This window comes from Zonotrichia leucophrys, chromosome 3, assembly GCF_028769735.1.
Source record: "Zonotrichia leucophrys gambelii isolate GWCS_2022_RI chromosome 3, RI_Zleu_2.0, whole genome shotgun sequence".
Taxonomy (NCBI): Eukaryota; Metazoa; Chordata; class Aves; order Passeriformes; family Passerellidae; genus Zonotrichia; species Zonotrichia leucophrys.
The window spans coordinates 29,476,131-29,497,822 of NC_088172.1; the positions used below are offsets into that span (position 1 = coordinate 29,476,131).

At 44.0% G+C, this 21,692-nt stretch overlaps 1 protein-coding gene across 1 annotated transcript; it reads left to right on the plus strand.

Annotated features, from left to right (window-relative positions):
• Positions 1-572: 572 nt before the first annotated feature.
• On the plus strand, positions 573-21,389 carry TRIB2 (tribbles pseudokinase 2). Its single transcript, XM_064707736.1, has 4 exons — positions 573-677; positions 1,526-1,945; positions 5,939-6,231; positions 19,033-21,389. The coding sequence occupies exons 2-4, from the start codon at positions 1,676-1,678 to the stop codon at positions 19,499-19,501; spliced, it is 1,032 nt and encodes a 343-aa protein (XP_064563806.1). The 5' UTR covers positions 573-677; positions 1,526-1,675; the 3' UTR covers positions 19,502-21,389.
• Positions 21,390-21,692: the final 303 nt, after the last annotated feature.

Genomic DNA, 21,692 nt, shown 5'->3' on the forward strand with positions numbered 1-21,692 from the left:
AGATTAAGACAAGTCTGGAGTCGGTGGAACTCCTCCCACCCGGCAGCACCAGGGTACAAGCGCCAGTGCTCCCCTAAGTATGCGGGGCCCCGCGCTGCCCGGAAAATAGCGATTGCTTCATTGAGAAAAAGCTCGGCCAGCACATGAGATACCCCATCAGCCTCCGCGACCGGCAGCGCAGCGGACTCTGCTTTTAGGGCAGCCTAAGCCACTACCATCATTATTGTTATTATTTTATTTGATATTAAAATTAGTACCACCATCTCGACCCCAGCCGCAAGGGCAATCCCCGGAAAGGCTGGACCTGCCGGAGCTCTGTCAGCGGGGGAGCCGCGGTCAGCATCCCACCGCTGCACAGCGCTGCTCACACTGGTGGACACACCGGGATACACCGGGATACACCGGCACAGCCCCGGGGCCCCGAGCCGGCCGGCGGGCCGCCCCCGAGCGCTCGGCAGGGCTGCGGAAGGACGTCTCACCTTGTTTACCCCGAGCGCGGCGGCGCGGGGGGGCTGCGGGGCGGGCCGGGGCGGGGCGGCCGGGGCGGGGCGCGGCGGGGCCGGGCCGGGCCGGGCCGGGGCGGGCGGCGGCGGCGGGGCAGTCGGGCTGCGCGCTGGGCACCGTGCGGGCGTGCGGCGGCCGGCAGCGAGCACGGAGGCAGCCAGCGTCCCCGCCACGTAAGTAGTTACTGATACACCGGGGGGAGACGGTGCCTCGGTGGAGGGGAGCGGCGCGGCTACCCTCTCCTCCCCATGTTCTATCCCCAAGAGGAAAAAAAAAACCCATCAAACAAAACTTGCTCTCTGCGTTTATTTTTTTTTAAGCGATTCTATTTAATTATCCCTTATGGCCTTTCGCTTATCGCCCTCCCAGCCCCTGCAGTAAGAACTCGGGCCCTTCTCGCCGCGCCGGTTTTTCTTTTCTTTGTGCGTGAACTCCATTGAACGCGGCGAAGGCAGCGAGCCCCCGCTCACAATTCCGCTGTGCAGGGGGAGCGTGGGAGCGCTCTCTATTCTCCCGTTGCACTTTTTGTTCTGTCGCGACAACGACAGCCCGTTCTTTTCCGCCAGCGCGGAGCGGTGCGCGCTGCCCCGCGCCCCGCCGCGCTCCCGCGGTGCCCGTGCGGCTCCCCCGGGCCGCCCGCCGCGGTCCCGCTCCTTTGTCGGCCCAAGTTAAATGCTCCCTCGCTGTTTCGCGGGGCATTCTCGGAGCGCCCCGGGCGCTAGCGGCGAGGCTCCCGCGCCATCTACAGCCGAGCGGCGGCAGCGCGGCGCTGCCGGGCCGTAGGGGAGCGGAAGGACGGTCCCGCTGCGCACACCGCGTTGCCGACCTTTTGTTGCCGCCCGCGCTGCGCGCCCCGCGGGAGCGGCGGCCGCCCAGCCCCGGCTGCGCCGCCGCCCGCCCCTCGGCTCCGCGGCCCCGGGCGCCGCTGCCCCGCCGCCGCCGCACTGCTCCGCGCCGCTGCGCGCCCGGCCGGCGGCGGGAACAAAGGGCCGCGGGCTGAGCGCTCTCTCCCTGTGCCCAGGACGCGGCGCTGAGGCTGGTCGCCCGCCGCCGCCGCGCTCCCGCTCCCGCCCCCCCCCGCCACACAAAGGCAGCCGCAGCTGGACGGGCGAGGGACCGCGCTCCACGCCAGGGCTCCGGTGCAGCGTCTCGGCTGGTCTTCTCCATACTCATGAACATACAAAGGTCAACCCCTATCACGATAGCACGATATGGGAGACCGCGGAATAAAACCCAGGATTTTGAAGAGCTCTCGTCCATACGGTCCATCGAGCCAAGCCAGAGTTTTAGCCCGAATCTAGGCTCGCCGAGCCCGCCGGAGACCCCGAACTTGTCGCATTGCGTTTCTTGCATCGGGAAATACTTATTGTTGGAGCCTCTCGAGGGAGACCACGTTTTCCGAGCCGTACATCTGCACAGCGGCGAGGAGCTGGTTTGCAAGGTAATACCTCTCCTTGTTCTCCCCCTCCCCCGGTTCTCCCCCGTCGCGCCCGGGTTTCCCGTGTCTCGCAGGAGGGCGAGCATGGCCGTGTACCTCGTTTATTGAATAGTGGAGAAACAAAAGGCAGGGAGACGGGATTATAGGCGAATCCTGTAACTTTTCCCTCTCTCCAGACAATGGCCACGTTATAGCAGTGGCCCGGAGCCAGGTCTGCCTTCTATTGGCAGGGGGATATTTTTCTGGAAAGAGCCGTTCTTGAAGTAGGTTTTAACGTGAGTTCAGACCAGGAGAAAGCCTCATCTTCCACACACTCACTTTTCAAAATGGAGTAGGGAATCCCCGGCTAATTTTAAGGTGTTGGGACCTGCTGACTTCCTCGATTTTTACTGCCCTCAATTCTGTGCTTTGGCTACGGAAGAGGATGGAGAAGCGGGGGGCCCGGGGGCAGATTGCCATCGGCTTTATCTTAAAAGTGATTTAAAAAAAAGAAGAACCACATCTAATTAATCAGCCTGAGCTCCCTCACGGTGGAGGTTGTTTGCAAACAGCATCCTCCCCCACTGCCCAACTGAGCAAGAATAAAACCTGCACACCTACGGTTTTTAGAAGTGCAGACAGAATAGCTATCCCACTCTTTGTAGCCTGCCGGCTTTTCTCTGCCTCCTCCCAATTTGCTCCTGCTATTAAAAGGTGTGCTGTGGGAAAAAGAAATCCGCATGCGTGCACATCTGTGGAAGGGTGTTTTTCTCTTTTTGAGCTGAGGGAAGATTATCCTTTGTTCCCAAATTGTGATTCTTATTGTCTGTAGCGAGACACACTTATGTCCAGCAAACTGAAACAGTACCCCGTAGTAGTTTTTATAACTACATAGCAAATTGCAACCTTGCAGCACATGCTGCAGTGTTTGTATTATTCCCAAAACGCGGAATTAATGCCATTTGGCAAATTTCTAGATGGAAAAGTAGATGTATTATAGCTTACTAGTATTCCAGGGATTAATAATAGTGTTGTTCACTGTTTCATACTTTCTCGTACTTGATTCATAAAAAGTTATGGACTAGGCTGTAGCAGAGAAGTGAAAATAATTGCTCCTCCTTGCTATTTGTGAAGATTGGGAGTTCAGAGGGCAATTTAAATTTGCTTACTGATTGAGTTATAAAACCTGATGAAACCTGGGACTTCATGTGATTATTTAGGGGAAAAAAGGCCCATGGCTTTGCTAAGAACTAATATTGCTTGCTGAACGGGATGCTTTGTTACCAAACTGAAATAGAACATGAGAATTTCGAGAATGAAAGCCCAGCTCCGCGCAGTAGTACAGTGCTGCGCTCTAGGACATTGGCATCTTTTCATGAAATAAACAGGTCTCACAAAGCTGCTGCTCTGCATGAAATTCTAGGTGAACTTGCGTGGCAAGTAGTGAAGCGGGGGCTCTGCGCTTCTTTGTTTCCTGTTTGCTTTGCAGGATTAGGGCACTGTTGATAACAGTATGAGCAGTATAACTGCAGCTCACAAAGACTGGGCCGTTATTTTTTTTTCCCTTCTATTTAAGCTGTATGTTTTTGAGCTGATCCTGACATTTGAATAGTATCAGTTTTTCCATATGTGCGAGGCACTACTAGCTGTGCTCCAAAAATACAATCTTAGCCTGGCTTGCTAGTTTCTGAGGGTGCAGTTGTCAGTCCTGAACTCGGCTTAATTTAATGTGTGCTTTAAAATGCCTGCAGTATCATGACAACTATTTGTCAAGTAGCCTTCCGGCAAAGAGAGGTGCTCTCTGGGATCTTGCTGAAGATGCTCTCAGAGATTGCTTGCAGAAACGCTGGCTTTAGCAGACACATACTGATGATTCTCAAGATTCATTTGGCTGCACCCACCGGCTGTACAGATGCCGTTATTTGCTTCAAGGCTCTGTGGCATCCAAACAATGGTAACTTCTCACTTCTAATTCCCAGCGAGACCTAAATCAAACTGCAGCTTATTGGACATTTGCTGAATTGAGGCCAGGGATCTTTAAAGCTGGCATACAAAGAAGCCCTTTATAGAAGGTATTTGACACTGTAGCAGTGTGATAGTCCTTCCTATCTACCCCCCCCCCCCCCCCCGTTCAAACACTGTACTGGTACATAACCAGAGCTACTTATTTAACATAGTCTGAGAAACACAAAATGTAACTAATTTACATTATGATAATCTGGTTTAGGAGAGAATTCTGGAATGATGTCTTTTCACATGAGGGTTTGAGCCACATGAATATTCCTGCTTAAATTTTATTTTATAGCAGCCGCTTTGTAGAAGAGCCATTCACTTATAACGTAGTAGTTACGAGTTTTGAGATCCAAATGTCAATGAATTCTCCTCTGGAATAAATTGCACACCAGGGATTTTAGCAACACCCCCTCCCCGCCCTGGTTCTGCTTCCCTGGTGCACCATGTCACCAGAATGCCTCGGTGCTAATCCTCCCCCCGTAAAACGTGCTGGCTCTGTTTGGCAGTCTGCCTTTAAGGTTGTTTTTCCCTATGCCGGGGTAAGGCAGTGCAGGTATGAGGTGACAGGAGAAGGAGGTCTGTGAGGAGGGGGTGTCCCAGTTCCTTGGGATCTGGGTCCTCTTCTGTGGAAGGAGTTTATTAGGATTGTGCTCTGAAGCATTAAAGGATGCAGGTTTTGAAGCCTCAGGTAAATTGTGATTGAACTGTATCTTGCTCACTCAATTTTTAAAGGTTTTTAAAGCTTTAGAGAGAACAGGAAGATATTTGCTTCTCATAGAGGGTACAAATACCCACTATCAGAGCACAAATACTATAATACACAAAGGTAAAAAATAATTGCAGTTTGAAACAGTGGTTAGAGAACTAGACCAGTTCTTAATTTTTATGTTTCGTTTGAAGGACACATATATACCTTAAATTCCTTTTACTAAAGTAACAAAACACTCACGAGTAAGTTACATATTAATTGAATTTTTATGCTGGTGGAAATGCCAGTACTTGCTTTGCAGTCCTCTGCAGCAAGTATAATTAAAAATAAAAATCACTCCTATCAGTACTTTGCTCAGTCTCTTTTAGCACACTGACTGCTGTTATTCTCAATGAAGTCTTTCATTTTCTTGTAATGTGGTCTTTTCTCAATTGACTCAAATACTGATTCATTCGTCATCACTAGATTATAGTAACTTTTTATATTTGGGTTTCCCAGCAGCTTTTTTAGTTCTTACAGCTCATTCATAAGATCAGTGATAACATACTTAGTAGTAAAGGGACACTTCGCTTTTAATGGAGCACTTGATTGAAATGCAGAGAGTTCAGGGTGGTTTTGTCTTTGCCTTTTGAAGGGTGTTTGTCTGTGCTCCAACAGGCAGAGCTATTTCCCGGGTTGTCCTTCTGATCTTATAAACAGCCATTGTGGAACTGAGACTTGGAAAGTGAAAGTGACTTTGCTGTTTTTCAGAGATGAAAGAAAGGCAGGAAGTAAATAGGAATAGCAATAGATGATACTTTAAGCCTGAAAATCCTTAAGGCTTTAATGGGTTAATAAAATCAAAAGAGCCAGGCATGTGTATCAGGGTGGATTTAATGTGACAGCTTCTCTCAATACAAAGCTACTGGCTGTATTTTTATGGGTTTATTTGGATGGAAAATAGAGAAGAAACATGCTTCCTTCTGAGTACTGCCCTTATACATCTCTGGTCTTCACAGCTTAATTTAGACTGCATTCTAGATTTGATCAGGTGTTAGCTAATGGAACTGTGCTTGCTACCAGTTTTGAAGACTAGCCTTTCCTGTCAAGGTTACGTGTCTTCTGTGTGGGGTTGTGCAGTCTGCTTTGTCTTGTCCTCAGTGCTGCGAGTTTGTGACATCCTGTTTACATTGGTGCAGCTTTCAGCAGTGACATAAATTGTACTTGGGGATGGTTCTGTTAGCAGAATCAGATGTACCATGACTTCACTGTCCTTCATGTCACTAACCCTGGCTTTACTGTCATTGTTCCTGCAGGTGTTTGATATTGGCTGCTACCAGGAGTTATTAGCACCATGTTTTTGTCTGCCTGCGCATAAAAATATCAACCAAATTACTGAAATAATTCTTGGGGAGACAAAAGCGTATGTGTTCTTTGAAAGGAGCTATGGGGACATGCATTCATTTGTTCGTACCTGCAAGAAGCTTAAAGAAGAGGAGGCAGCCAAACTCTTCTATCAAATAGCTTCTGCTGTTGCACACTGCCATGATGGTGGACTGGTACTGCGGGATCTCAAGCTGCGGAAGTTTATTTTTAAGGATGAAGAAAGGTAAGTCTACCTCATTATACCTGAAGTCAGGTAGTTGGAGGTGCAGGATATTGTAGCCTTTGTTTGTAGTACACTTTATTTTCCTCTGCAACCTGATCGTGGGATGGATGTGCCATTTTACCTTTTGGCTTAGGTTTTGGAGTAAAGTATAGAGAGCTCTTTGCATCCTGCATCTCCACCTAGAGGAGTTTCCTCATTCCTGTTGGGCAGACATCCATCTGAAAGGGTGTCTGGTGTAAGAGCTGCACTCTTACAAAGGCTGCTGGTGTTAAAGAGGATGTTAAAGAGGACTGGGGACTGAAATGGCTCGTTCCAGTGAGGAGGTGTGAAGAGGAAGAGCAGTCAAGTGTTCTGTAGGACTGTTCTGAGGACATCTTGTTTTCCATGCTCAGAGGGTCTAGAAGCTGCGTGTAAGAGTATTATGTAGTCACTAATCATAGTAAGACTGAAACTGCCTTGCACTGGGGGTGCTTGTTTGTAGTACCAGCTGTTATAGTACTTGGGGAACTACTGTTTAGGGTTTTTTTAAATAAAAAAAACCTCCTACCTAGACACCCTCCTGTGTAAATGATTTGGGGAAGGAGTATGGAAGACAGGGAAAGAAATAGCCCTGGATGCTCTGGGTATATTGTTGAAGTGCTCTTTCTGATGTGGAGCAATAGCTGTGATGTTGTGGAAATTTCCTATCTCTTTCCTTGTGGTTACCAGTCTTCTTTGTCTTGAGTGATGAATTTATTTGCAACTTCCACATAAGGTATTAGAGCAATCAGTACTGTCAGAATCATGTCAGGCTTTCATAGAGTGATTAAATTGGAAGATAACCATTAAAAAAAAATCCAAACATCTAAATGGGAACAGAACCTGCCTTTGTGCTTCTTCTGGTTTTGGTAGACAATGGGGAAGTGTTTTACCTTTTTAATTGAATGATAAAAATTGTCTGAAAACTTGTTCAAACTGCTGCAGAGTGAAATGGTTGTTCTGGAGAGCTTTGTTAAAAATAACCAGTGCATATGGGGGAATTACAATCAATAGCCAAATTCTCTAAGTTCTCCACAGGCTCAGGAAGTTGGTGATCTAAAAATTAGAAAAAACTAATACACAATTCATTCAGGAAAGAAAAGTTCCTGGTCTTAAAATAAAAATGACATAATAAAGATGACAATCTATCCCATTTAAATATTCTCTACTTTTATTTTATTGCAAGCTGAGTTTTGCAAAATAGGCTTCTCCTTTTAATCTATTTACAGACTAAAAATTAATATATATTTTCACTTCTTAATTCAGTTCAGATGATTGTCTGCGAAGCATTTTTCTACTGCAGCCCCAAGGTCTGATTCCTCATCTTTTTCAAATAAAAAAAGCATAAAATTAAACGAGCTTAATGTCCATTCATAGAGAAATGCAGGTCAGGTAGATACAAACTGCACTTCCACAACTTTTACTCCCAGCTTCATAACTAAGCACCATTCTAGAACCTCTGATGAAGATAAGAAGGAAACTTGTTCAAAATAGTTGAGGGGTTGTTCTCTGTTGTAGCTGATAACATCCTAATGTTTAAGTGGATTTTTTTTTTTCCTGGGGATGTATGTAAACATGTGTGGTTTTGCATGAAGAACAGAACTTGGAGGAGCTCCTCCAAGGGAAGGCAGCATGAGCTCAGAGCAGTGCAGTGGGAGCAGACACAGGCCTGTGCTGGATGCTCTTGAACTCCTACCCTGCCGCTTACTAGGAACAGAGTGCAGCATTGGAGGCACAGGGCCAAATCCTTCAGCCACCCAAGAAAAGTGGTGTGTACTGTAATAGCTGTGCTGGCTTTTATGAATGTGTTTAGCTTAGCTGTTGTTTGCAAAATGACACTGTTGCTCAGTTTTGAGCATTGTCTTCTAATTATACAATAATTCACTTTAAAGGTCAAATAGGACTTGCTGGTTATTTTTAAGATAATCATAATGCGGTTTTCTTCTGGATGTAATGTTGGCTTGTAAGTAGGAAGGTATTGTAATCCTTTCTCTGCTAAATAAACAGAGATGAAATAATGTGAGATAGAAATAGAACCAAACAGCAGTGACTGCCTTTTTTCACATCCTCTGATCATCATACTGTAATCAGTCATCACTTTCAGTCCCCTGCTATATTTAGAAATGAAAACTCTTCCTGGTCCTCCTGAGTTCACAGAGGTGTTGGTGTGTTGCTTGCATCCCCCTGAGCTGCCATGTGTCTGAGGCTGCTGCTGAGGATCCCTGTGTGCTGAGCAGTCCTCGAGGAGCTGCCATGCCTGGCAGATGGGTGCTGCACCATCCCTTGCTCCCTGGTGCTCATAATGAACCAGAGAGGGAGAGAAGAGATAAAAATGATGTTTTGAGAAATGTGTGTGAACTCTGCTGCTCTGTGTCACCTGCTCTTCAGTGAAGCTCTTTCTTAGCAGTTCTTTTCCTATTTCTTCAAGGCTGTTTTTCTGCAGTTCATTTTAAGTACCTACCACTTTGGAACTTCCTCTTCCTGAAGACTTTCATGGCTTTAATTTTGGTAGAAGAAAAGATGTGAAATCCAGCAGGCAGGCAACACATGAATGGAAAACTTGGTTCTTTTTTTCTTTTTTTTTTTTTTTGTAAGTAAGATGCTTGTCTGCTGTTGGCTGAGAGCTGCCAGACTGGAGGAGCCAGAGGGAATGTGAAGGTTATATGGAAGTAGTTCCATTTGTCTAAAAAAGAAAATCAATTTTAAAGCATTTCTTAGTACATCATCTTTCATTGATCCTAATGAGATCCTGGTAGTTCAATAGAAAAACAGAGCTCCTGAAGTTTTGCAGGTGGTGCATACAGTGCATACTCTTCTACCCCATCCCCATTATCTAAATTACAGCTGGCATTTGCAAAGCTTTGGGCTCCTGATGTAGCAGCACCAAAAGTGCTCTTAGCTTCAACTTGATATCCCCACTAAAAATGTGTGTTATTTGGATATTGCAAATCACAGTGCCTTGGGATGTTTCTAATGAACTGGGAGGTAAGAAGGTGGAATAAAGTTTTGTTGTAGGCTGGTAGCAGTGAGCATTCTGTAGGGGTCCTAATTGTACTAGAGGTGTTCTCCTTAATGTGGTAAATCCATGAGAGACTCAGATCATGTCTTACACTATTGCATGTGTGTAAGTACATTAGCACTTAAAATGAAACTCAGAATTCCACTGTGGAAACAAACAGAAAAAAATTGTCTGTGTTTCCAGGTAATTTATAGTTTCTTTAAATCCTGAACAGTAGGAAATTTGAAGATGGGTGAATTGCATTCTATAAAAATGATGTGTGCTGTTGCTACATGGATTTTTTGTTTTTTATAAAAAGTAGTGCAGTTGTGTTTTTTAGGGGGAGATGTCTGTAGATCCCTTGGTAAACTATAAGTGAAATAGCCAGTCTTGTAGTCTTGAAATTTCAGAGTTAAACTCCATAAACTGATGTTGATGAAGCAGAAGTTCTAAGACATTACAGCATGGCTGGAAATGTTTTGTAAGACTGGGTTAGCAAGCAGCAGCATCTATTAAATGACTGTAGTGGCTTCCAGAACACTGAACATATGGAAGACAACACTGTCTTGCCATGCTGAGTCTCAACAGACTTTCTAAAGTGCCTCTAAGGTACTTCAAAAACTGTGTCCTTACACTTCAGAATGAAACTTGAATCCAAAACAGTGAATGACCTGTGGTAAAACCTGTGTTCTTGTATGTTTTCTCCTTCCATCCATGTTGTTAAAAATTTTTGTCCTGGGTATGAAGCCAGGTTGATATTAATGTTGTGAGGCTCTTGCTTTTGAGTATTTTATCTGTGTTTGTGTCATGGTATTTACCATTTTCTATGCACAGGCTGTCCTCATAGTAGGTCCTTGGGCAGGACTGTGCCCTTCTCCTAGCTGGTGTCCCATAATGATGTTGCAGAACAGGCAGGTTTTTTTGGGTTGTGCTAAAAATAGTGCCATACACAGTATATAGCTAATAAAGCAGTTCATCAGTCTGATACATAGCAGATGCTTTGAGAAAGAGCCATCTGAAAGATCTCAGAATTAAATGAAGCATTTCTGTGTTGGTTGTTTCAATGGTTTGCTTAATACAAGAACATTTCTGCTGTCAGGGAATTATTAATTTCTTTAGTGTGTTTTTAAGCCTTTAATTATATTAAAATATTAGCTGTCGTAATATTTGAAGCTTAAAGACCTTGTACATTCATCATACTTGTTGAAGGGAAAATTAAAATAATTTTGGTATTTAGGTATTATAATTTTCCTCTATTCTTTGAGTAAATATGAGGCAGGTGGGATTCAATAAAAATAAACAAGATTTGACACTTTTTGCTCTATGCCAGGGGAATGCAGCCAGTACAATACACTAATTTAGAAAGCCTGTGCTAGCATAACATATTTACTTGGCGCTCTTAGAATAAATTTTCCTCTTTAATTTCTCAGCTTTGAATGGATGATGCTTTAACATGACCTAGTTATGTTGTTTCCAATCCTCATGATACAAACCTGACCCCACAAAAAATACAAATGTATATACCAACCTTTTTGCATGTAGACCTTTTATTTTCTTATAGTTAGTAGTAAGCTTTTCTCCCCAGCATTTGTTAGAATATAATGCGGTCAGCAGCTTTTTCATCAATGTGTTAGAATTTGCTGTTACCCTTACAATTCGGTAGAGAACATGTAAGTTAATGCTTTCCCTAAGTCCTAGAGAGTCCTAAAGTGGAAGAAAATCAAACAAAATGGGAGTGCTGTTTAAATACCTGAAGATTTAGAAATAAAAACAGTCTTCATCTGTTTTGTCATTTAAGCACTTTGCACTACCCTGAATGGGGCCACAGGACCAAAGAGCACAAGTTCTTCAATAGTGGAGACTCACAGGTCAGATTTCAAACCAGAAATTATTATTCTTAAAATATGGAGGAAGGCGAATTTCTTAATGGACAGCAAATCTGCTGTGAGGCTTAGGGTAGAAGATGAAGTGGTTGCACAACTGTTTTCCACAGAAGGGTTCGTGTCCCCGTTGCCTTTATGTGGTTTGGTTACTAAGTCTCTGTTCTCACCCTGTTCCTGGGAGCAGCGCTGATGTGTTTGGTGCTCTTCCCAGCGGGAGGGAAGAGGGAGGCTGTCTGCAGGTGGTGAACATCACAGCCACCCTGTGAAGTGCATAAATCTCCCCCTGAGGGCATAGATAGTCATACAGGTTAATTGCTGTGCCAAAGGTTATAAATTAATGCAAAAGCCTGGGAAGGTTTGGCTGCTGTCTGGCCCTGGGATGATGATGGGTACTCAGATGGAGCTTGAGTCAGCTCAAGGCCTTTCAGTGAGACCAGGAGTGTCAAGAGGCTTTGCTGTTGTAGACAGCACTGGAGTTTGCAGCAGGTTTTACCCCTGGAGTGTCATTTAAGCACTTTGCACTATGTGGATCATAGTAGGGCCTTGTCTTGTTCACTCTCCTTGTTCAGGCAGATGCTGTAGTATGTGTTGGCTGTCATGTCAGTCGTGGGTGGTGCTTCTCCTGAGATGCCCATCCTGGGATTGATCTCTCTGACAAAAGGTGCTCTGTAGCCCCTGGAGTAGATGTGTCTCAGGACATCTCAAATTCACTTAAATAGCTGGTCCTTTTAAAGACTTGAAAACCTCCATCCTTAGGCTTGCTGCAAAATGGTCCATTTTGAATTATGAGTGGAGACTGAGGGTATGTGGATGTCTGTGCTAGGGGTGAGTGAGAAGGAGAGGCAGGTGCCCAGCTAGTCACAGCTGCAGTGCATTGTCAGAGGGAAATTCTTCTGCTGCCTTCTCTCTTAATTGTTCTTATTATCGCACTTGGAGATTACGTCAGGCTTGGGAGGGAGAGAAAAGGTGGAGATTGTAAAGAGGAGCCAACGTGGGGCATATTTAGTCTTGAGCATCTGCTTTTTTGGTAGATGTGTATTGCTTGGAGACAGGATTGCAGACATCTAAGCAAAAGGTTTCCAGTAAGGTTGTGAAATAATGGCATGGCCTTAGAGATGTTGAGCACCCATTGTAGGCTCAGAAAGTGTAGGGCTGTTTTCACAACATGCAGTTATGTTAAAAAAAAATAAATTGTGGTCTTCTTTCCCTGTGGAGCTTCATCATGCATTCTATCAAAAGACCTAGAAAAGATGGGAAACACAGCATATGGTTGACAGCACAGCCTTTTAAAACTCTGATCTTCAGTGTGATCTAACAAGATAAAAGTGAGGTGCTGAAGTAGCTGCCCTGGCTCAGATTCTTACTGAAGAATGGATTGCTCAGGGTATTGTAACCGAGCTCCTCTGTGGAGGGGTCTGCAGGATTTTACAGCCTGCACCCCAACACAAGCGTCACTACCTGCCAACTCTGGGGAGTATGTTTTGTCTTTAGGCAATAAGGGCATGGAAGAAACAAAGTATATGGCATACAGGACAGGCTGTTCCCAGCAATCCTGTTTGAGTTGTAAAACTGAGGTCTTTGGGGCACCAGTCCTTCCTGGAGGTGAGCCAGAGCATTTGTAAGTGGAATTCTGTAGGGAAAAAAAACAGACCAGCTTAAAACAAGTTAAAAACTCTAAGTTGCTGGGTACTGCATGTCAGGGGGGTGCAGGCAGGGCTGTCTGTGCTGTTAGCATCCCTGCAGAGGAAGGGTGGGGGAGATGGAATTTTTAGAGGCTTCCTCATTGTGCGGAAGTACCCGTGAAGGAATCTTCCCTTAGGAACAAGGTTCATCCTGTAAACCTGTACTGCCTGAAAGTTCCAGTTGTCTTTTGAAACATATCCTTGAGCCTGTTTCATTATGCAAGAGACTGCCTAACAGCCTTTGTGCAGAGTTGTTTTTTTTTTCTTCTCTGAAATTGTGTAGGATGTGTTGTGGTGAACCCCCATGCTCTGTGCTGTTACAAATTGGAAAGGGATCTATTGGTGAAAGGAGCAGGATTTAAATGGATGGCATAACATTTCCCCCTGCTCCTGTGTGCCCCTCTGCCCCCAAGGAGATTGGGTAGTTGTGAGTTCAGAACCAGTCTTTTCACCAGAGCTGCAAATCATCTGCCGGGGCTTCCATTACCGCCTTCCCTGTCTCACTGGCTCCCTGATGAAGAATGCCTACTTCTGCATTATTTAGGAGAGATTCCCTTGGTTAAAAAAAAAAAAAAATCGATTAGCAAAAGATAACTGCTTCCCATGTTGAGCTTACCTTTTTTTTTTTTTTTTGGCCTCCTTGTGACTCTAATTGCATGCATGCTCTTCTCATCATTATGATGAGGTGTGGACAACTGACCTCGATTAAATGACCTGTAAATTATTGGCCACCTAGGAGCAATCCCTGGTCCACTGGGCAGTCAATGGCTTGAATGCCTCTGCCTAGGGAAAGGCTCTCCTGGTCTCAGTCAGAATAATATTGAAATATGAGATAACATTTCTTGGGTGCTTCCAGCTTTTTACCTTTGGAGGAATATTGTGAAGCACCTTTAGAAATTGCCGGTTTATATTTACCTGCAATTGTATGAAAAAAATAGTCATTCATATGGCAATGATGTTTGTTTCCTGGTCTCCAGTGTCTGCTGCATACAGTCTGTAAATCTGGACCTTTTAATTTTACCCAGCCTAAGTAACAATTGGATGGTGTATCTGGCGTGTCCAGAGCAGGATGGCTCCTTCAGTCTCTTCTAAAAGCAGCTGATTTGGCTGTCATATGGGGAATGTTGCTGTGCACAAATTGTGGCCCAGTCTGCAGTTAGTGTTCCCAAAATGGGAAGGTTGCCTCAGCTGTTGCTCAGGTATTACTTCTCATGCAGATGGCTTTGGGGACAGTCTAGAGGCAACTGCTTTGATTGATTCAGGTGCAGGCTCCTTTACTACTGACTGCTTATTTACTGCAATGAAGATATTTTCTTCTGAAACACTCAGACCATCAGTTGTTGTCTCTGCTTTAAATGTTAAAGATTTTTTTTTCTCCTGCCTTATGAGTTTAGAGCCCTCTGAATAATTCAACTGATTTTGGTATGGAAATTGTTTGCTTTTGGAGAGCAAGTGTGAATGTTGGATTCTTACACCCTGGTTTCAGTGTCAAAAGGCAGGGATAGCAATTTGCTGGTAGTCCCAAAGCTCTGCAGGGAAGAGTAATGTGAATCTGTTGGAAAAAATGTGCGGGATGTGTAACAAAGGCAGAGGTGAGTGCTCCGAAGGTTGCATTGGAGAACCTTCTGGAAGACACTTAATTGATTATGTTTTGTTACATTACTGAAGAGCAAAGTCTGAATGCAGTCAAGTAATGAATGGCATATTGATAAGAAACTCAGAGTGGTATTGTTTTTCATGGGTTTCCCTGACGGTTTCTATGGGGACAAAGACGCATTTCCCGTCCGAGTGCTGCTGCTGCCCTCTGATTGCACTTCTGTGGTTTCATTCACCAGTAATGGGAAAGCATTCATAGGCAGAATAGCTTCCCCTTTTTAAATAGCCATGATTCAGGGTTGTATTTTTTTTTTAATGCATTAAACTAATGCAGTGTTTTATCAATGATCTGATAGATGCATAATGCTCTTTTTCCAAGTACTTATTCGGGGTCTGCATTAAAACTTGAAATTATGTATTGTAATTACGTAAGCCTTGGCAAAACTCTTTGTTGCCCTGCAGTATGTGTACAAAGTGATTCTCATCCGGCTGGGGCAGTAGCTTACATTTGAACTTTGGGGATCAATTTTGTTGCAACTGTTTGTCAAGCTCAAATGCTGGTGCTTTTGGAGAACTTTTTGCTTTTCTGGGGATCCTTTGTGAGAATCCTTTTTCTCTTGAGGGGACTGATGTGAGTTAATTACTTAGAGAATGAGAGGTTTTTAGAGAACTATTTTTATTTGTCCTTTTTCCTCTCTGTGATGGGAGGCACTTCAAAGTTGAGTGTGATTTCACACCTTCATGTTTGTTTTTTTCTGTCCTTTGCCTTAACAAATGTCAAATTTTGGGTTGTCCAGTTAATCTGCAGTTGGATGCACTCCCCACCCTTTTCTGTGGAGGTTCTGTGTTCTCAGAATCGACTTGTAGTTTTCAGGGTCTGTTTGTTGTTGTTGGCTTTTATTCCTGTTCATGGCTATTTGATTTCAGTGCTTTCTGAGAGAGGCATGTGGGGGAGAGAGATTGCTTCTCATTCAGCTTTCTGCATTTCTGTGTATTTAGACTTAGACTCCCCTTTTTCTCATTCCATTTCATACTCCCTGCCTGATTTCCCCCCCCAAAAACAACCCAAAACCCAAACCCTAAACATCACTGCATTGCAGAAAGCAGAGGTCTTTTAGCCAATGCTTGAAATGCAGCGTAAAGGAAGGCCAGCAGAATGGAAGCTGTTTCTCACAGAGATGGGGTACTGTGCACTGGGAAATAGCAGCTTCTGAGCCAGGCTGCTGCTTTTTGTTTGCCTGGAAAGATGTGGAATGACTGTCAAAAGGGGACTGAGGGTTGCTGTGTACATCACACACCTGTGCAGTACCCAGTGGTAGCACTGCACAGACCATGTTCCACCTGTGAGGCTGAGGTAGGTGAGGTCTGTCAGTCAGTGGCTCTGCCCAGCCCCAGTCCTGCCTGGGGGTGAGGGGTGCTGGCAGAACCACCCTGTGAGCTCTTTCTATTGCCAGCTGTGTCAAGTCAGACAGCCGTTCCCATCCCTGTGCTCTCCTTGCTGTACGGGTGGAACGTCTGTGTTGTCATCTACTGCAAAGACGCCAGACTTCACAAATGAAACTGGGAACACCTGGGCTTTGCCTGGGTGTACCTGGGAGAGGAGAAAGCCATGCTAGGCCATGCAGCTGGCAGTGTGTGCTCAGGGGATGCAGGCCCTGCAGTCTACCAGGGAAATGCATGCCCGGTGCTGCGGGAGCACTGCCTGCTTGCAGAGGAGCCATTTCACCACTTGCACCTTGCACCCAAGGGAGTCTCTGGCTCAGGGTTTGGGGCTGACCAGGAGGAAGAGGACTGAAGGTTGTGTTTTTGTTTAATTTGGGACCTTTGTTTCCTCAAAGCCTGTCAGCTCAGCAGGATGAAAAACCTGGCTTGAGTGTTTTCATTTGCCCACAGCTTACAGAGGAGCAGGCAGATAAGGGCCAGCTGTTGTTCCATTTGCTTGCTTAAACAAAACCTGCTGTTTTGTGTGGAGACTGCGGCACCTTGCAAGGAAAGCAAGATGGGGATATGGCTTTTGTGTGCTGCTTCTCTTTTATCATCATGAAATTATTTCTTCTCTTGGAAAAAAAAAGAGTTTTTGACACACCTTGCAGTCTGCTCTCTGTGGTTTTGTACTGTGTCCGTTGTAGGAAATGAGAGATTAGGGAATGCCAATAATTTTATGTAATATAAAAGCTTCTTATTGAACTGTTTTTCTAAAGTCTTTGGCAGCTCCCAGAAATGTTAAATAGGATAGGAAAGTAAACAACATTTCCCTGTGTTGTTGACACTGGGATGGCAGGCGAGTGTGTGTGGGGGTGAATTCCCTCCTGGAAGTTGTTTATAAATAGCCTGCTCTGCCCCACTCCCTGTGTGTGTGTTCTGCTTCTGTTAGTTAGCAGGAGTGAGTCGATGCTTTCCTGTCTGGCAGTTCAGTGACTTAATGCATGTTTGAGTATCTGGCCCCACTGTTTTATTGCTACACATGCTTTTCTATGGAAAAACTGAGGTGGGCAATGCAAATGGAACCACAACTCATGTCCCTGCCTTCCCTTTCATTTCCTCTTCTCTGTTCTCTGCCCTCTTTGGCATGTTCTTTCCCTCCAGGCATTTCTCCTTGCTTTTCTTCCTACGCTGTGCAGGTGCAGGAATGTGTCAAAGCTGAGCACTATGAAAGGACTCTCCTCAAGTCACTCTCCTGTTGTGGACCCTCTGCTTTGTGTACAGAGGGAAATTTCTGTGGTCTTGGTAATTGTAGATAAGCTTTTCCTTGCAGCCCACTTCCTGTGTGGTGCATTGCTGCTGTAAAGTATTGTTTGAGTGCTAATGAGGGGGTTGTCCAAGGCCAGAAGTACTGTTAGGATGGCAGTGGTAATTAATGAGGAAGCAGGTGTATTGAGCAATGCCCATCAGCATTGAACTGGAGGAGCAAACACTGGCCTGTTTCAGGAGAGAAGGAGCTGCCCTGACACACTGTGCTTGGGAGCCAGGTATTTGGAATTCTGTATTTATGACTTCCTCATTTGGGGCATGTTGCCAGAGGGGCTTTCACCTCTGCTAGTAAACGTATTTAGCTGTTGAAAAGGTCCAAGTGTCATGAAAGTTTATGGCACAGTTGCCTCTGGAGTACTCAGTGGAGTAAAATGCTCTTCTGTTGGTTCAAAAAAGATAGGGCTGAGCTGCCCTGGAACTAAGTCTAAGCCAAAGCTGGCCCAGATGTCTTTTGCAGCTCAAGCTCAATCGGTGTTGTCTTCAGTAAACATTTAAGAAACAAGGCTCTCCTTGTCTATTTTAATGCCTGGTAAATTACGTGGTTTAGTCAAGAGATGCAGGTTCTGCCTTCTGGGATGAAATCCAGTCCCTGCCTGTGAATGTCTGTGGTATGAGAGCAGGGCCGTGACACAGGGCTAAGTGATGGCAACAGACCTGTGGGGATCAGGGATGAGGGCACTAAAACTCAAAGTTGAGTTAGGACCCCAAATTGTTGAAAGGAAAATCTGCAGTACTGCTAGGTCACTCTGCCATCCCAAGGCACTGGACAAGCCCTGTTGCATTGTAGTGACTGTTCTCTAAACCACCCTTTGCTGAGAAGCAGTCTGAAGGGTACTTGGTAATCCTTTGGATACATCCAACGGGGACAGATTTTTAAATATAGATAAAAAGCCTAGCAGTGAGAAGTGAAGGAAAGGTTATGTTCAGCTAGTGCTATGACAAGCAGCTCTGCATTTTTTTTTTCTGCTCCTGTGTGATATCCATAAGGGAAGAAAATTCTCTTGCAGAGATAATTACTGCAGCACAATGACAAGTTCACAGTGCTTTGCAGGCAGCAGGAGTTTGCAGTCTAGATAAGGCTTTCCTGTCATCTCTGCAAGTCCTTTGCCAGCTTCTCTGTTCATTCCAGTGCAAGGAGCTCCTCTGGCTCAGCTGGGTAGATGAGCTTGCTGTTAATCTTGGACTTCAGCTCACCTGATCTCCCTTTGCCCAAAATTCTAATTTGGGAAGACTGGAATTTGTGACAAGTGCTCTTTCTTAGTTTCTCTTAAAATTGCTGGGGTAAAGGAAAATGTTGGCTGGTCAGAGGGATCATTTAGGGTCAGAGTGACCATTTTATTACTGTTAATAAAACTGTGGAATTGCAGGTGTACAGAGTGGCTTTGCCAGCATGAAAGTGTCAAAATAACCTTGTGTAATTAGGACTGGGTTTGAATCCTGCATGGGTAGGTTAGAGTGCATCCAGCTCAGAAAAGATCTTGAGGTTTATGTCCCCTTTTGGAAATCATGTCTTTGTAAAATTAACCAAAAGCATGAATATGGCAGTTCCTATTCTCTTTTTAAGAGAACTTATTAATGAGTTATGAATTAAATTTATTAATGAGTTTACTGGACGTGACTGTATTTGAAATCCTCTAGCTGTATGTGTGGCAGTATTCCCTATATGTGTCTAATACCTCTAACCAGTATGGAAGAGACAATATCAATTTATCTGTAGCGACTGCTGTGAGTGGGATTTTAAACTGATGCACTTCTGCAATTGTCAAATTTTGTAGAGTATGACTATTATAACCATACAATTGCAACAGTCAGAATTTGTGTTTGATGTTTGCTTACCTTGATAGTATTGTGTTTTGTTTTCTTCCCCCCACAGGACTAGAGTGAAATTGGAAAGCCTAGAAGATGCTTATATTTTAAGAGGAAATGATGACTCTCTTTCTGATAAGCATGGATGCCCAGCCTATGTGAGTCCAGAGATCTTGAACACAAATGGCAGCTACTCTGGCAAAGCAGCGGACGTGTGGAGTCTAGGTGTCATGCTTTATACCATGCTGGTTGGACGCTATCCTTTCCATGACATTGAGCCTAGTTCCCTCTTCAGCAAGATCCGTCGTGGGCAGTTTAACATTCCAGAAACTCTATCCCCTAAGGCAAAATGCCTCATACGTAGCATACTGCGTCGAGAGCCATCAGAAAGGCTGACTTCACAGGAAATTCTGGACCATCCATGGTTTTCTACAGATTTTAATGTATCGAATTCAGGATATGGTGCTAAGGAAGTATCAGATCAGCTGGTGCCTGATGTCAACATGGAAGAAGACTTGGACCCATTCTTTAACTGAGCACAAAGACTGGTGTTCAGAAGGTACACAACCTGGCGATGGACACATGAAGGAGCCCTTCCTGACCGCGTTCAATCACATCCTGCATCAGCCTAGCTTGGTAGCAAAAGACACTCAGAGGTCCTCGGATTGAGAAGGAACCTCCACAAGGAGCTAATATAACAAATGTAGCATGGGGACAGATTGGGGGGGCGGGGGGAGCTTGCTATCAGGTTAGATTGATTTGGAGGAGAAAAGGCAGCATGGAGCAATTGTAGCTTCACCTTTTTGGAGCCAAGGAGACTGCACATGCCAATTCTGGTGCAGCTGTATCACTCCTGTTTCTGTTCTATTAAAAACAGTGGTAACTCACAACAAATAGAAACTTTTTTGCCTCAGCTCACATCTTGGCATCGCACTGTTAGATATTCAACTTCAGCCATTATTCAGGGAAAATACAATTGGCTAACTTTTTTAATCAGATGTCTAATATTTAATGGGATTAATACAAGAAAAAAATTAGGTGCACAAAGACGGACATGAAAAGTGGGTGCTAAAAAAAAAGCAAACTTTCAGTTCATGTCTCTTGATAGCTATTTTCAAGTCATTTCTTCTAAATAAACTACTTAATATTCTTGTCAGGAAATGACATTTTAATGCGTTGTTCCCTTAAGGGGAAGTAACTGTCATTTAACAGGCTGTTCTGTTTTGTGTCAAATGGTTTGTTGCAGGAAGCTATTATAACTCGAACTTTCAACTGCATTACTGCTATAATAGGAGAAAAGAAGAATAAAACTGTATAATTTTTTTAAAAGATATGAGATACTGGCTTCCACATCTGCCATGCTGCACGTATATGACTAGCGAGGGCAGAAAGCCCTTAACGGTGTCTTCATCTGAGAACCAATCTCTTCTTTACTGACTAGCCCACGTGTAAATAGAGGGCTCTTTATTATTGAGGAAGAGTATTGTGGGTTTTTTCTTTGAATTCCTTTAAACTTGGGAAAAGAATTGTTTGATTTTCATTTTTGTTTATGTCCAGACTAAGAAATAAGAGGGTATTAATAAGCTGAACATTTATATTACAGATATTCCTCTTGAAACATACACAGTAATATGCACCTTTTGTATTGTCAAGACTTATTCTATTTATTGAAGAAAATGTCACAGTAGTGATGTATTAAGCCAGTACTTCAATTACGGGTTGACTTGGGATGACATGTTACATGCTGTAGTTAACACACTTCTTTTCTGTTCAGGTATTTCTGTCCCTAAATAACTTTTTATTTAGCTTCTTTTTTTTTTTTTTTTCTAGATAGCTTTATTTGATTTAGACTGGCAAATGTTTTTATTACTGCTTTTATATTGCTGTATGATATTGAAATCTCTTGGCATAAATATTTGTGTTTCCAGTACCTCAGTTGTTCTGATATTACTGCCTGTATACGTTTTGTGAAGTGGTCATGTTTTTTGGGTAGGTACATGTGGACTCTGTAGTATGTAAATGTTACTTGAATTTGTGCTTAATTATAGTATGTGGCATGTGCGTACAGCTACTTGGCATTTGACGTATGGATGCTATTTGCCTGCCTTGCAGGAAAGTTATGGTCCCACTCTCAAGAGGATGTTTCACAGTTCTTTATCAAGAGACAAAGCTAGCTGCAGCTGACCTGCCTTGGTTCTATTTTGGTAACTAAGAATATAAAGGAGTAATGTTTTTACACTCTGAAGATGGTGCTGTGTCAAGAAGGACTTTTTTTTATTTTATAAGTACCTTATAGGAGGAAAGATTGGTGATGTGCATGGTGGGGTTTTACTGCCTCTGGTGCTTTGTCATGTATTTGGTTTAATGTTTTTGTCCTAATCTCTTCAATAAATAAAATTGTGCATATTTAACTAAAGTTCAGTGGTTAACAGTGTTCTTACTGAATGTCTGAGATGCTGCGAGAGTTTGCTCTGTTAGGATCATTCAGCTGGTATTTTTTGTGTTGCTGACAGGCTGTTGCCTAGTCCAGTGAGCTGAGAAAACTTAGCACTTATATTTATTTACAAGGTAACACTGTAAACCTTTTCATCAAAAATTTTACCATTTGCTATGAATAAAAGTGGCTTTTATTTTCTCTTCTTTTGGCTTGTCCCCACATCTTACCAAACCCATTTACCTTGTTCAAGAAGGATATTGAAATGTGGTGAGAACTTTGGTGCTGGGAGA

Excerpts from the sequence above, each read along its gene's own strand:
- TRIB2 (XM_064707736.1), top strand. The coding sequence starts at position 1,676 with ATGAACATACAAAGGTCAACCCCTATCACGATAGCACGATATGGGAGA. Across the intron at positions 1,946-5,938 it reads GCGAGGAGCTGGTTTGCAAG|GTGTTTGATATTGGCTGCTA; the intron begins GTAATACCTCTC and ends TTGTTCCTGCAG. Across the intron at positions 6,232-19,032 it reads ATTTTTAAGGATGAAGAAAG|GACTAGAGTGAAATTGGAAA; the intron begins GTAAGTCTACCT and ends TTCCCCCCACAG.